Source organism: Pteropus vampyrus, unplaced genomic scaffold, assembly GCF_000151845.1.
Source record: "Pteropus vampyrus isolate Shadow unplaced genomic scaffold, Pvam_2.0 Scaffold144, whole genome shotgun sequence".
Classification (NCBI taxonomy): Eukaryota; Metazoa; Chordata; class Mammalia; order Chiroptera; family Pteropodidae; genus Pteropus; species Pteropus vampyrus.
The window spans coordinates 3,144,441-3,159,739 of NW_011888925.1; the positions used below are offsets into that span (position 1 = coordinate 3,144,441).

At 57.4% G+C, this 15,299-nt stretch overlaps 2 protein-coding genes across 8 annotated transcripts; one reads left to right on the forward strand and one right to left on the reverse strand.

The window, feature by feature from the left end:
- Positions 1-213: 213 nt before the first annotated feature.
- Positions 214-6,117, forward strand: MUS81 (MUS81 structure-specific endonuclease subunit). 7 transcript variants are annotated; one of them, XM_023535697.1, is made up of 16 exons: positions 214-951; positions 1,039-1,168; positions 1,408-1,493; positions 2,020-2,118; positions 2,236-2,282; positions 2,462-2,575; positions 3,072-3,212; positions 3,403-3,498; positions 3,583-3,704; positions 3,795-3,892; positions 4,468-4,584; positions 4,678-4,839; positions 4,955-5,083; positions 5,156-5,259; positions 5,708-5,860; positions 5,954-6,117. In XM_023535697.1, the coding sequence occupies exons 1-16, from the start codon at positions 817-819 to the stop codon at positions 6,018-6,020; spliced, it is 1,800 nt and encodes a 599-aa protein (XP_023391465.1). In that variant the 5' UTR covers positions 214-816; the 3' UTR covers positions 6,021-6,117. The 7 variants fall into 7 exon arrangements, with proteins under 7 accessions (XP_023391465.1, XP_023391467.1, XP_023391466.1 ...); XM_023535699.1 differs by having other exon boundaries at positions 501-951; positions 4,678-4,773; XM_023535698.1 differs by having other exon boundaries at positions 504-951; positions 2,236-2,304; positions 2,462-2,547.
- A 141-nt stretch (positions 6,118-6,258) lies between these two features.
- EFEMP2 (EGF containing fibulin extracellular matrix protein 2) lies at positions 6,259-12,984 on the reverse strand. The gene is made up of 11 exons (XM_011368862.2): positions 12,739-12,984; positions 12,313-12,430; positions 12,034-12,082; positions 11,243-11,449; positions 10,547-10,669; positions 10,160-10,276; positions 9,890-10,009; positions 8,591-8,710; positions 8,387-8,513; positions 7,948-8,143; positions 6,259-7,070 (listed from the first exon to the last, which is right to left on the reverse strand). Exons 2-11 carry the CDS (start codon positions 12,421-12,423, stop codon positions 6,909-6,911), a joined length of 1,332 nt encoding a protein of 443 aa, XP_011367164.1. The 5' UTR covers positions 12,424-12,430; positions 12,739-12,984; the 3' UTR covers positions 6,259-6,908.
- Positions 12,985-15,299: the final 2,315 nt, after the last annotated feature.

A 15,299-nucleotide genomic window follows, 5' to 3' on the forward strand; every position in this document is an offset into this window, starting at 1 on the left:
CTTCTTACCCCAGCCTGCTCACCCAGATCCAACCACGTGCCCATCTCAGCCAGCCCCCGACCTGCCAGGATGTCCGGCACCTCCTACTTGTCCCCCTTCTACTTGTTCTCTGTCCCCCTCCGCCGGTCTTACTAGTTTTGGTCTTCTCTGCACATCCCCGACTTCACACCCCTCCCTCACTGCCCTGCGTCGCCGCCCCCCCTCGCCAGCTCGTAGGGGTCGCCATTTCCTCGGAGGGTCCTTCGGCTCCTTCTGCGTTATCTTGGTGTCCTCATCCCCTGTACCCCGTCCTAAATATCTCTCCTGCAACTATACCTGCACCCGTTTGTCTCCCACCCCCGACCTTTCAGGCTCTTCACGAAAGCCGGTCACTCTTCAGCCTCCTTCGCTGGGCGAAGCTGAAACTGACAGCCTCAGGTTACTTAGTTAAGCACCGCTCCAGCCAGCCCTCCCAGCCACTTGAGGGCGCTGTCCGCCTTTCGCTGGCACAAACGTCCTCTAGAATCTGGGATGGGCGGAAGGGGCGGGTCAAGGCTCGGGGAGCCTGGGTTGGGCGCGTCCAAAAGGCTAGTCCTGGCCGGGAGGGCCGAAGGGGCGAAAGTCTTAGAGACTGTCCTCCGCAACAACCACTTAGAGTAGTGCAGGGGCGGGGAGGGCAGAGGGAGGCTATCCTCTAGTTAGTGCCCCTCGTGGGGCCACGTGATTTAAGAGGTCCCGCCCTCACCCGCCAGAGCCAGGTGTTCGAATCCTCTCTCCAAAACTGGCGGCGTCTCAGTACCGCCGGCGTGAGGCGCCAAAGAACCAGTCCTGGGGCTTATGGCGGCGCCGGTCCGCCTGGGCCGGAAACGCCCGCTGCCGGTTTGCCCCAACCCGCTCTTCGTACGGTGGCTGACTGAGTGGCGAGACGAGGCAGCCAGCAGGGGGCGCCGCACGCAGTTCGTGTTTCAGAAGGTGGGTCTCGTCGGTCCTGATGGGGATAGATGCTGGCCGAGCCAGAGGACCCCCCTGACAAGATAGGGTATTTCCTGCCCCCGCCAGGCGCTGCGCTCCCTCCGGCGTTACCCACTGCCCCTGCGCAGCGGCAAAGAAGCTAAGATTCTACGGCACTTCGGAGACGGGCTCTGCCGGATGCTGGATCAGCGGCTGCAGCAGCACGAATCATCCGGTGGTGAGCACTGGGGGCAGCGGTCAGTGGTCCCCTGAGCCTTCCGCAACGCAGCCTCCATAACCACCTGGGGTACCTTAGCTTCAAGCGCCCTACTCCTGTCCAAGTTACTGACTGACCTCGAGCTAGTGGCCGGCTCTCGGAACCTCTCCATTCTCACTTACCACCCGAGCTGGCAGCGTCCCAGACCTTCCCAGCTGCTGGATTCGGTAGGGTCCGGGATTGACTCTCTTCTGCTCCAGCAGGCGACCATGCCCCTGGTTCATCTGGAGCCAAGAATCCAGCCCCGGAAAGGTCACCTGCTGAAGTCCAGGACTCTTCCATGCCAGTGAGGAGGGGGCAAGGGGGGGTGGCAGGGAAAGTGAGAGCATCAGGAGTAAGATTTTTCTGGTTTGAGAGGCTTTGCAGGCCTGGGTCCAGATCTCCCCACCAGTGATACCTCGCCTTGGGCAAATGACTGACTTCTTCTGATACTTCGTTTTCTCACTTGTAGATGGGTCTCTGGATTGATAATAGTCCATTGAGATAGTTCATAATCAAGCTATTTAGGGGGCCAAGCCCAGTAAACTGTGGGGGTTGCTGTTACTGAGTCCTGCAGTGGGTGGCAGAACTGAGGCTGGACCAAGGAGATTACACTACCCCACAATTCTCCACCTTCTCATCCCAGCTTTGCAGGTCATCCCATCATCTGTCCTATTTTACAGCTGTGGAAACTGAGAGGCAGCTGTGTGACTTGTCCAGGGCCATGTGGCCTGTTGAGATAGAACTTGAACCTCAGCCCTGTCATGGATTGAGTCTGCAATGGCTGGCTGGCTGGCTGGCTTTTGTTTTCAAAGCCCCTTTGTGCCTTTCAGGTTCTGGCCCAGCCTAAGGCAGGAGGCTCTGGCAGTTTCTGGCCAGCTCGGCACTCCGGAGCCCGGGCCATACTGCTCTTGCTCTATAGAGAACACCTGGTGAGTGCTTTGCTACCCCCTGAGTCAAGGGAACTGAGGCAGTGGGACATGAGGCTCCAGGAGGAGACTGGTCCAGGTACTGCGCCTACCTTGGTTACATTTCTGCCTTGGTTACAGAATCCTGGTGGCCACAGCTTCCTAACTAAGGAGGAGCTGCTGCAGAGGTGTGCCCAGAAGGCTTCTGGGGTGAGCCCTGAGGTGGGGAAGGATGTGGCCGCGTGGCTCTGGGTCTGACCTTGAGCCCACGAGAGGCTGCCCTTCTCAGGAGCAAGCTGTGGTGTGGGGCCCAGGGAATTGGACACATAGTAGCACCAGGGGCTATGGGTCTCCTCCCTCTGGACAGGTGGCCCCTGGAAATGCTCGAACCTGGCCAGCCCTCCGCTCCCTCCTCCACAGGAACCTGGTTCTCAGGACACACCAGCCAGCCAGGTGGGGCCGACTGCAGGGGATACAGGAGGCAAGGAGTGGGAGCATACATGATATTCTGAATGGGGTCCACAGTCACCCAGCAATTCCCAGGCCTCATGCTGTTGAGGCTGGGGAAGGGAGGCCTTGCCCTCAGGAGCCAACACTGTTGGAGTACCAAGATCTGAGACTAAGTAGTGGGGGGTGGGGAAGTGCCACAGATTATTGGAGGAGCAGAAGGGCTTTGCTGAGGACGTGGTATTTGACACCTCTTAGAATCCGAAGGGTAGAGATGCAGGAAAGGCAGCCCAGAGAGAGGAGAGTTTGAGACGTATTGCAGACCTGAGAAATGGCCCTGGTCAGATCTACCAGACACTGATCTGAGGGGCAGGAACATAGCCCTAGGGAGGTGACAGTGGAAGCCACTGGACTTATTCGTGCAGGCTCGCCAAGGGGGTGGTGAGGCCAGCCTAGCTGGGGACAGGCACAGGAGCCTGCCAGGTATGAGTGAAGAAGGGGGATCTGTGTTCGTTTCCTCCGCCTGCCAGGTACTCATTGACCTCGGAGGGTCTGGAGCTGGCCCAGAAGCTGGCCGAGTCAGAGGCCCTGAGCTCACTGAATGTGGGCATCGGGCCAGAGGAGCCCTCTGCAGCGGCGCCAGAAGTGCCAGGATTGGTTTCAGCTGAGCTGTGAGGAGTGGGGGGACAGAAAGGGGGGTGCAGAGAAAAGGGGAGCAGGAGTGAGGCCAACGCCCCACCCCGATCTCCATCACCTGCAGCTGAGCTGTGGCTGCCCCATTTCCACTGGGTTTGGAGGGAGACTGCCCTGGCACTGGGGTTCTGGCCTCACACACACCACCCCCTCCTCCCCCCACTCCAGTGGCGCCAGCGAAGGCAGTGTCCAGCAGCAGCTGCTGGAGCTGAGGCCTGGAGAGTACAGGGTGCTGTTGTGTGTGGACATAGGCGAGACCAAGGGGTGAGTGAGGTGGGCGGAAGTGAGGGAGACGCCAGGGGCAGCACTGGCCTGCCATGACCTATGCCTCTCACTTTGCGATTCCAGGGCAGGGCACAGACCAGAGCTGATCCGCCAGCTGCAGCGGCTGCACGTAGCCCACATGGTGCGCAAGCTGCACGTCGGGGACTTCGTGTGGGTAGCACAGGAGACCAGGCCCAGAGACCCGGGTAAGGGGCATAGACAGGCAGGTGGGTGTGAGGCAGAGCATGGTGGGTGGGGGACGTGAGCCAACAGGATCCTTTTTGGCCTCTTGGCAGCGAGACCTGGGGAACTAGTCCTGGACCACATCGTGGAGCGCAAGCGGATGGATGACTTGTGCAGCAGCATCATTGATGGCCGCTTCCGGGAGCAAAAGGTTCCTTTACTGGCCTCACCACACCCCCTGCTTCCTGCCTGCTCTGGGGGTCAGGAGGAATCCAGGGGCACTTCTGGGTGGCTTCAAGGCAGAGCTCCCACAACTCCAGCCATACCGCATTAGAGCTGCTGCCGGGCAGCCCCAAGATCAGACCTCGTCGGGCCCCTCCAGGGGTACAGCAGGTGTGCAGGGTGCCTGTCTGGGCTGTGGAGCATGTTAAAGACTACTGGGGTGTCCAGCCCCTGTAGTCTGATGAAAACAATGCCCAAAGCTCCAGGAGTGGAACCACAGTGGCTGTATCTTGGTCCTGGCTATGGGGCTGACCCCATAGTCAGGCCACAATAGGCCAAAGGAGGCTTAAAGAATGGGCATCATTCAAAGATGGAGAATGGGCTTTTCATGCAAGAGTAACAGCACGAACAGAGGTGTGGAGGCCACTCTGAGGTGGAGGCTAGGGAGGGCAAGGAGGTGAATTGGTGGGACCCGGGTCCCATGACAATGTGTGACATGATGGATGGCCCAACATAAGGGCATCCAGGCCTGACCCTCCCCATCCCTGTCTCCACCCCCCCTAGTTCCGGCTGAAGCGCTGTGGCCTGGGGCACAGAGTGTACCTGGTGGAGGAGCATGGCTCAGTGCACAACCTCAGCCTTCCTGAGAGCACACTACTGCAGGCTGTCACCAACACTCAGGTGAGCTGGGAGGGCAGGGCCGAGCTGGCAGGGACCCCGTGGTCTGTGGCTCAGGCTAAGAGCCACCTCTCTCTGTTGGGTTCTCTTTGCCAGGTCATCGATGGCTTCTTTGTGAAACGTACAGCAGACATTAAGGAGTCAGCTGCCTACCTGGCTCTCTTGACACGGGGCCTGGAGAGACTCTACCAGGTGAGCAGGTGCGCCTTTCTGGCACTGTTCCCTTATCTGGGCCCTGCCTTCCCTAAGGAAGTCAAGGTGAGAGAGATCCCTATTTCTCAGGCTGGCCCACTGAGGCCTAGGATTGGGCAAGGACTGGCCCGGGGGGTTTTCCCTAGAGCTCTGGCCTGGCCTCAGTCTCTTCTCTCCTTAGGGCCACACGCTATGCAGTCGCCCCTGGGGAACCCCAGGGGACCCTGTATCGGGGTCTGGGCCCTCCCCAAATCCTCTCTGCTCACTCCTCACCTTCAGTGACTTCAACGCTGGAGCCATCAAGAACAAGGTAGTGCATTTGCCCAGCTCCTCCCACGGTCTGGCCGCAGACCGCCCCTGACACAGTCCGCCCTGATCCCAGGCCCAGTCCGTGAGGGAGGTCTTCGCCAGGCAGCTGATGCAAGTGCGAGGAGTGAGTGGGGAGAAGGCAGCAGCCCTGGTGGATCGGTACAGCACCCCCGCCAGGTAGGCCTCCACAGAGCCCCTCGGGTCCACTGCACCTGCCTTCCCTACGTGGAATTCAGCTCAACCAGTGCTTTGTCTGGGTCTGGTTCTGTGAAGGCCGTGTAGACCAGGAGGTAGACAGATTCATCTGAACCCTGGGGAGTCCATGGAGGTTGGGTAGTGAAAGAGACAGTGCCACTCAGGACTAAGTAGTATCTCAGGTGTTGGAGGAGCCCGCAGGAGAGAGGGAGACACCCCACCTGGTGCAGCGGAGAAGGCATCCTGGAGGAGGGGGTTGGGCCGTGAAGACTTGGCCAGGAACTTGGAGAACATTTGCAGGAGCACAAAGGGAGGACGAGCGGAATGGAGCAGGACCTCGACTGCTAGCCTCAGACAGGGCGGCAGTGGCCCTGACTCCTTTAATCCTCGCTGACCGCTTCCTGCCTGTCTCCCATGACTTTGGCCCAAGTTGCTCAGATGGGCCAGCATTCAGCCATTGTCAGGCCTTAGAAACTCAAACACCCCCCTCCACCTCCAGTCTGCTGGCCGCCTACGATGCCTGTGCCACCCCCAAGGAACAGGAGATGCTGCTGAGCACTGTCAAGTGTGGGCGACTGCAGAGGTGAGGCACGAGACGGCCTCGCGAGAGCGGGTGGCTGGGCCCGAAGTTGCTGTCACCGGGACCTGACTCTCATTAGCCTTTCTTTTCACGCAGGAATCTGGGGCCCGCTCTGAGCAGGACCTTGTCCCAGCTCTACTGCAGCTACAGCCCCCTGACCTGAACTGTGTCACAAGACAGACCCCAACTCTCACCTTCCCGCACTAGCTAGCCTTTTAACCAGAATCTTATGGGCTATAATAAAAATCTAAATGTTTGCAGCTTTATGTGTTATGGAAGAAATACCAATCCCCAGGGCTTTGTAAAATATCCAGGCAGGAACTGGGGAGCCCACTGGGCCCAGTGGTTTTTAAACTGAGGACCCTGGGGTTCCCAGGCAGGGCACTGAGACTGGCAGGGAGGTGTTTGCAACTTCGAATCTAGTTTATATCCTCAGGGGGTCCCTGATCAAACAAAATTTCCTTTGATAAAAGGTCCTGTAGCTTGGAAAAGAAAAAGTTTGAAAAGCTCTAACAGCCCAATTGCCTCATTATATGGATTGGAAAACTGAGGCCCAGGGAGCTACTAGGGTTTATCCAAATTGATAGTTTGAGGCCAGGCTCAGGTCGAAACCCAGGGCCTCCTGGCACTGTGCAGAGCGGGCTTTCTCAGGCTCCCTGCAAACCAGCCGAGCCCAGATTCTTGCGAGGGCCTGGAGTTTGCAGCATTATTACCTCCTCCTTTCTCACGGCAATTCTGATGCCCGTGGTCCATAGACCAATCCCAGCCTTGGGGACACAGCTCCTATCAGTGGGGCTCCCTCGGGCCTGAGCTGACCCTGCTTTAGGTGGACTTGGCTCGCCTCCCACAAACCTGGCCCTGTCCCCAGTCTGGGGTTCTCTACAGGGTTTCCCACCCACCTCAGCCACCAGGACTCCTTCTTTCTCCCTTTATTGCCTTTCTCTGTCTACCCTTCACAATAGCATCTTTTCTTTTAGCAGAACAGTCATCCCTGAGCCCCAGGCTCCTTGGCTACAGGGACCTCCCCCTCCCTGAGGGCACCCCCCACGCCTCAGAAGGTGTAGGCCCCCACGAAGACGGTGAGTCTCAGTACAGAGCTGGCCCGGTAGCTCATGAGGGAGTTCATGGTTACCATCTCGAGGTCCAGCACATACTCCCGGGGGCCCGTCACAGGCCGGGCGAGGACCAGCATGGCGCTGACATTGTTGATTTGCTGCAGGGCACAACAGGTGGGGGGACATGTAGATTGCATCAACCTATGGGCCAGGACCCTCCCAAGCCTCACCTCCCTGCCCCATACTTTGCACCGTTCGGGGCGTGAAGTGGATAGAGAGCCCAGCCAGGCTGTGACCCCAGGCTCTCGTCTGGCTCCACGACACTCTTGCCATCTCGTCTTTCCAGTACCCAGGCTCCTGTCCTCAGAAATCTCCCACTGGTGCTCTTCCCACACTTTCCAGCTAGTTCTTTTGTCTAACCAAAGTCAACTGATGATTCAGGGCCAGGTGTGAGGCTTTGGGGACTGGTGGGGCCTTTGGTGGCCTGGAGCAGGCAGACTCCCTTTCTAAGCATTCGATTTCAGAAAGAAAACAAACACTGATACCAGACAGACCCTTGCCCCTCTCACTGCGAATCAGACCTGGACTCTCCCTCCAAAAAGCCCCACCAGCAGAGCTGCGTCTCTGACCCCAGGCCCCACCACCAACCCCAGCTGCCTCTCTCTCCAAGGCCCAGCTCCACCTGCCCGCCCTTCTGGGTCCCTGCTCTGTTAACTTGGAAGGCATCTCATGTCAGTCTCTTGTACTAAGGCCGAAGAAATTGAGGCCAGAAATGGAAACCAGTCGGGGAGACTCAAACCCCAGTGTCTATGTGAGTGCCTCATCAGAACTGCATTTAACAATCTGTAGTCTGTACCAAGGGAATTAGGAAGGAACACTCCTACCTTTCTTCTACCGAAATTCTGCCTCCTGGGGGCGGGGCTTTGAGAAGAGGCGGGGCATGGTGCCATAAACAATCTCCCACTTAAAGCTTCCTGGAATTCACTTTTGGATTATGCATGTCATTTGAGGGGTGGGGGTAGGGGAAAGCCTTACCCTAATGTAGAAGTCCCCCTGCGAGTTTCCCGCACGGATCTGAAAGGCATTGTAGGCGCCGGGGTAGACAGAGGTCGCTTGGATCTGGAACACGTCCGCGGGCACGCTGCGCTCTGAGGTGATGGTCATGTAGCGGTGCACAATGGACGAGGGCTGCTCCCGGCACAGGGGGTTGGAGGCCGGACAGAGGCAGCGACTAGGGACCCCGAGATGCGGATACAAATGAGGTCCTTGCCCATTTCCCAAATTTGGCCCATCCCCAAAATTAGGAATCTCAAAAGGATTCTCCCACTCCTATAAAGCATGCATAGTTTAGCCATGAAGGACTACAACTCACATCAGCCCTCTGGGCACTTACCAGCCCTAATAAATGCCAGCCAGCCCCAGAGCCCTGTGGGAGTTGTAGTTCACTTGGGGGCCTAGCGTCAAGTTGACTCACTTGTCAGACACCTGGACATAGGGCTCCACGCAACGGTTGGTGTCCACACAGCGGTAACCCCCGTAGAAGTTGACACAAGTCTGGGCCTCAGAGCACTGGTGTGCGCCAGACTCACACTCATCAATGTCTGTCAGGGAAGAGGGGCTGGAACCCAGACGTCAGGCCATCAACCCCTGACACCACCCTGCCCTGGGCAACCTGTACCTTGGCAGAGGCGTGTGGCCAGCAGCTGGTAGCCTTGCGGGCAGTGGCAGGAGAAGCGGCCTGGCTCGTTGACACAGCGGTACTGGCAGAGGTAACTGGAGTAACTGCACTCATCGATATCTGAGGGAGAGTGGACATGAGGACTCTGGGTCAAGGGCAGTCCTCTCAATTCAGTCCCACAAATGTTTATGGAGGGAGCCCAGCCCCATGTTGGGGGCATGGGACAAGCCATGCAAAGCACAGTAGGGGGACAGAATTCAAAATTCTGCCCAAACCGCCCAGCTCACAGACCTCTCTCTTTGCCCCAGAACTGTAAGAAAACAAAATGAAAGCACTGGGAACCTAGAGGCTTGGCTTTACATCTTACTGACTTGAGTTTTGGAAACCTCAATTTCTCTGTCAATAAAATGAGTGGTTTACACTAGCTGAGCCTTCTGGGCCCAGTCTGCTCTGCTTTTCAGTAACTTGCCCAATTCCTGCAACCCATGATCAGCCCAGGCACAGTTGCCTCCTGCCAACTGTGAACTGCACAGCAGGAGCCAGGTTTTCTACTCTGGTTTCCCTCATGCTGCCTACCACTGAGCCAGGTTCCAGCGAGGCCTTAGCAGCAAAGCATAACATAAACAGGGTACATGGCCACTTGACATGGAATGAGAACGTCGGGATGGAGCCCTGGCCCCATCTCACCCTAGCTGCGAGACCTTGGGCAAGTCACTTAACCTTACTTCATTAAAGAACTTTATGCTTACTATTTTCTTATAATCCTCCCCATAAACCTTGAAGGAGATATTAATGTCCTCATTTCGCAATCATACTTCATAAGATTGTTGGCAGGACTAAATGAGGCCAAGTACGTAAGGGAAGTGTCTGCACAGGGCAAGTTCTGGATATATAGTATTTACTTCAAGTGTTATCGCTTGGGACTTGACAAAGACTGTCTGTTGTCATTTTCCCACTTAATCCTCAAGACAGTCCCTTTTACAGATGAATAAATGGGTTTAGAGAGAAGAACGATTTGCCTTAATCCAGGATTCAGATGCAGGTCAGCCTGACTCCCGGGCAGGGGGCACCCACATCCTTGCTCAGTCTCCTCACTGAGCTTCAGTGGGAACCTAACTGCTCCCTTCTGTGCCTTCCCCACCAGGCCAGGAGTTCTGCAACCAGCTGGGGGGGGACTACGTGGGAGGTACATGGGCACAGAATGGACAAGACATGGAGGCATCAAATGCAGGACCGTGTGGCAGGAGACACAGGCCCTGGGACCAACGGAGGAACTCTTGGCAGGGGTGGAGCTCTCACCATTGCAGGAGAAGCCATCCCGGTGCAGCTCGTAGCCCTGATGGCAGCGACACAGGAAGGTCCCATAGGAGTTGAAGCAGCGCTGCTCGCATGGAGCCCCCATGTCACATTCATTCACATCTGGGGGTGCCAGGAAAAACAGAGGAGTGAAAGCCAAGGAACAGCCCAGAGCCACTATTCCACCCATTCCCCTGGGCTGGTCAGGAAGGGAGCTCCCCAGCCCACACCACCCTGCCCAGGACCCAGGAGCCTGGCCCAGCCCAGCCTCACCTACACAGGAGCGGTTGTTGGGCCCCAGCTGGAAGCCAGGCTCACACTGGCAGCGAAAGGAGCCGGGCAGATTCACGCAGCGGTGCTGGCAGTAGCGGTAGCGGCACTCGTCTATATCTGGGATGGAGGCAGGAGAAGGAGGGCAGGAGGCGGAAGTCAGGTGGGGCCCAAGCTGGGTAAGACTCAAGGCCTCTGCACTCAGTCTTGTCTGTGTCTGGGGGCTGGGCCAGGTCAGCCAGGGTCCATACATACATCTAAAGTTCTATGTCTGGTGGCAGGGGCCTGGAGGTGAAGCCTGGGGGTGGGTTGGAATGCGGTTCAGGTGCTAGGGTGAGAGCCAGGCCAGGGGCACAGAATAGGCACTGGAGAGGCCGCTCCTAGACTCACCCACACATTCAGGCCCAATCTTGCGGTAGCCATCGGGGCAGGTGCACTGGTAGGAACCAGGCAGGTTGTGGCACTGCTGGCTGGGGCGGCAGTCATGCAGGGCCTGGGCACACTCGTCCACATCTGCAGGAGACAGCACGCAGTCCGTGCCTGGGAGCTCATGCACCACCCCACCCGACACCTCAGTGTTGGAGGACACAGGGCAGGAACCACTCACATGAGTGTGTGGGTAATGCACCCCCAAAACAGGAACACGTGGATTAGACCTTCCCAGCAGCACAAATGACAGTCTATCAGCCTGGGAGCCAATGGGAAAATCACCCCTAACCTGTGGGACCCCTTGCTGGGGAAGCACGGGAATCAAGGTCCAAACCATACGCCTTGGAGCACTGATTCCAGAGCCCTCCTCCAAGATCCATGGTACCCAGACATGGATCAGGGAGTGGGCAGGGGCAGAGGCTGAGAGGCAGACTCTTACAGCGTGTCTGCCACAATAGAGGGGAGGGTCCCAGAGGCTGGCTGGGGCAGTGGGACAAGGACCGGGGCCCCACACAAAGTGAGGGTCTGGATGTTACCCCAGCAGCCTGGAGGAGGCTTCTGAGCAAGGGAGGAACATGAGGTCTGAGTTTTTAAGATGCAATGATAAGACGCTTGGAAGGACCAAAACCCTTGGCTCCAGGGTGACCCCTCACTCACCCACACAGCTCTCTTGCTCATCAGGCTCATAGCCTGGTGGGCAGGGGTTGGGGTGTTGAGCAGGGGGCACTGGTGGTGGTGGTCCCTCGCCATGCAGGTCATTGATGACGGCAGCCGAGCGGGGCAGGCACAAGTAGCCCCCGTAGTGATTGATGCATTTCATTTCCCCTTTGCAGGCCTCGGGGATGGTCAGGCACTCGTTGACATCTGCAGAGAGGGGCCTGCTGGGCACAGCCAGTCTCCTGGGCTGGCTATGGAGCGGGTGGGAGGCAGGAGCCCAGCTCGGCCTTCTTTAAGCTGTGCGACCATGGCAGGGCCTACCCTCTCAACAAGCTAAGGCTGTCTGCCCAGGACCCCTCCCAAGGGCCTGCCAGGGCTGGTGGTGGGGTGGCTGTTCCTATAGTCACCCCATTCTCTTGCCCCCAAGAGAGTCTCTATCCTTCCCCAAAACTTGCTGTGCAGGTTTCCTTACCCACCCCCGAAGACACTGCCCCCTCCTGGGACCTCGATGGGACAGAGCTGGGTAGGAGAGTGCTCCTCCTGGCACTGCCCTGTTGCTCTCCTGCCTACTGAGAGGTGGGGGCAGGGTGTCTTGGGTTTCTCCTGAGAGGGAGGGACCTGGATGGCTTCTCCACCCCTAGGCGAGCTGGCCCGCAGAGAACCAGATCTGGCCTCGGCAAAATGGAGCTGGGCAGAGGACAGGCCCCTCGGCTCCTGCTGCAGCTCTTGGAGCTGGGGTTACAATCCCCTTCCCCATTCCTGGGGTGGGTCAGTTCCCCAGGCACACTCACCCCGGCAGTGCTGGCTGTCGGGGTCCCACTCATAGCCATCTGTGCATTCCTACAAGGGGACCAGCAGTGGCCAGTGTTCACCCCTTGTCCCCTCCAACTGACCAGGCCAAGACTAGGGCCCTGAGCCTGGCCACCCTCCCGGGACTGCTCCAAACAATGGCCCCAGCTGCTCCACCAACCAGGGGAGGGGAGAATCTTCCCCAGCAGCAGCCACCCCAGGATCCTGCTCTCTGTGTCCCTGCCCATCCCATCCCAGGCCAGTGGCCCCACGGTCCCCACCGTGTAGCTGTCGGGCTCCTCCGAATCCTGGGGAGACGCTGCCCCCAAGAGCAACAGCAGCAGCGCCCAGAGCAGTAGAGACCCGGGGAGGCAGGAGGCGAAGGGGAGCATCCTGGGGCTGGGAGGTGGTTGGCAGGGGTCAGGGCGCCTCTGCCACGGCAGCCCCATTCCCTGTACCAGGACTCAGAGCCCTGACCCCAGCCGCCTCCCACTTGGGACCGCATTTGAAGCCCCGGAGCCTTCCAAGGCGGAGGGCCGACTCCTCACACAGGCCGGGGTTGGGGGCCCACCCGCCTGGGGCCGCCCCGCCCCCGCCTGGTCCCCCAGTGGCGCGGGCAGAGGAGCGCAGGCCTCTCTTGGCTCCTCGCTGACGCCTACTCGGCCGAGACTCCGGCTCCCGCCCTCCCTCCATGGACCGCTACTCACTTGGGCCCGCGACGCCCCCGCGGCCCACGGCTCCGGCTGCTCGGCTGGCTCGGGTAGTGCCTGCGGACAGGCGGACGGACAGACGGCGCAGCTCCCTGGACGCGCGGCCCCAGGAAGCGCCCCCCGCCCGCCCGCCCGCCGCGGTGCGGCCCACCCCGGCGCCTCCGCCCGCCCCTCGGCGGATTCCTGAGCCCGCGCCAGGGGGAGGGACCCCGACCCCCCGCTTCTCCGCCCCCGGCCGGCCGCAGGCCCCCACCCGGTCCCCCGCGGCGCCGCCGGGAGCCGCCTACCGGCGCTGGGCCAGGGTCCCCTAGCGCTCGATCTTGGGGACATTGGCCGTGATGCCAGGCCCCCAGACATACCCGGGAGTCCCCAGGTCCTCACTTTGTGCACCCCATAATGTCATCCTGTGCACTCAGACCCTACCTAATCTGCGCCCCCAGAATTCTGTCCTGTGCACCCACATCTTAATGCCGGGGCCCCCAGACTCTATCTTCGCCTCCCAGAATGTCATTCTGGGCACCTAGACCTAACCTAACGCTGGGGCTTCCAGGTCCTCCACCTAGACCCTCCAGAATTTTATTTTGTGCACCTGGACAGTCACTCTGGAAATATCAAAACTTCATCCAGGGTCCCCAGACCCTCGCCCGAAAACGAGACACTCCCAGGCCTAGAGCTGTTCATCTCTGTCTCTTCTCCCCTCCATCCCCAGGGCTGTCTACAACCAGGTGGTCCCTTCACTCCAGGGCAGCCTCTCTGAGTCCTCTGTCCTAGAGGCTACAACAGTTTGGGGGAGGTGGCGGCAGTTCCCTTTTGGCCCTGAATGAATGGAAGCCCCTGAAAAGGCAGGCAGGGCTAAACTCTGGCGTGCAGGACGCCGGGGTCTCCAGCCAGCTCCTGCCCCGCCCTCCCACTCCGCGTTTCCGCCTCCCCCGCTCCCAGAGGAGGGCGCGCCTTGCGGGGAGGAGTTTGGGCGGAGCGGGCTCCCAGGAAGGGGCGGGGTCTCGCCCTGCCCACGTCTCAGGGCGGGACCAGACGGGAAAGAGCCGCGTGTCCAGGGATCCACGCCTGGGGACAGACGGCGTGCGGGAACTGCCGAGCCCTCCCTTCCCTTTACCATCCTTGTTTATCCACGCGATCTCCCTGAACGCAGCCCAGCCGGGGGAGGGGTTGTGCTGAAGAGGGTACTTGCCGGTGGGTCCCAAAGTGAGCCCCCTTAGGGTTCAAGGTGAACCGGAGAGTGTCTCCCCCATCCTCCAAATTCTGAGCTGCTTCAGTGAGGAGGCTAAAAATAATAGGTATTTAAAACCAAAAGACAATAACAAGTGTTGACGAGCATAGGGAGAAATTGGAACCCTCAAACACTGTGGTGGGAATGTAAGAGGGTGTACCCGCTTTGGAAAACAGTCTGGCAGGTCCTCAAAATGTTGTGTCACCCAGCAATTTCACTCCTAGGTATACACCCAGGGGAATCGAAAACATGTCCATCAATTGATGAATGGATAAACAAAATGTTTATAAATGGATAAAAAATGATGGCATATTATTCAGCCATAAAAAGGGATGAAGAACTGATATGTGCTACAACATGAAAGAACCTCGAAAATATTACACTATGTGAAAGAAGCCAGGTACAAAAGGCCACATGTTCCATTTATATGACACATTCAGAATACGTAACTCTGAGAGACAAACTAGATTAATGTTTGCCAGGAGGAAAGGGAACGAGGAGTGACTGTTAATGAGTATGGGGTTTCTTTTGAGATGATGAGAGTTGATGGTTGCACAATTATGCAAATATACTAAAAACCAGTGAAATGCACTTTCAAAGAGTGAATTTCATGCTATGTGAATTATATATTTCAATCAAGTCATTTATATTTTTTAAATGCCAGTTTATTTTTTTCATACTATATATATAATTTTTTTTAATTTTAGTTTTTTATTTTCCCTCTCCCTCCTCCCTTCTGGTAGCCACTAGTCCATTGTCCATGTCTATGAGTCTCTGTCCTGTTCATTTGTTGCTTTTAGGTTTATATCCCCCATATGTGATATCATGTGATTTTCAACCTTTTCTGTTTGGCTTATTTCACTTAGTATGATTATTTCAAGGTCAGCCACGTTGCTGCAAATGGCAGCATTTCATCTCTTCTTATGGCTGAGTAATATTCCATTGTATATATGTACCACAGCTTCTTTAACCAATCATCTATTGTAGGACACTTCGGTTGCTTCCATGTCCTGGCCACTGTGAATAATGCTGCTATGAACATCGGTGTGCAAATATCTTTTCGAATATGAGTTTTCAAGTCTTCGGGGTAGAGTCGTTATTTATAAAAAACAACAAAAATATTAGTGCTTGATTATCAAGATCTAACCATTCCAGGCATTAGCATTCACCTCATGCTCTCTTCCTGCCAAGCCAGCGAAGCGGGGCCATTATCACCCCCTTTCACAGGTGAAAGAGGCTGAGATTTGTCCAGGCGCAGCCAGAGTGGTAAGGACAGGATTTGAACTCAAGTCCTTCTGACTCTAAGATTTTCTGGGCTCTTTGCCCCACA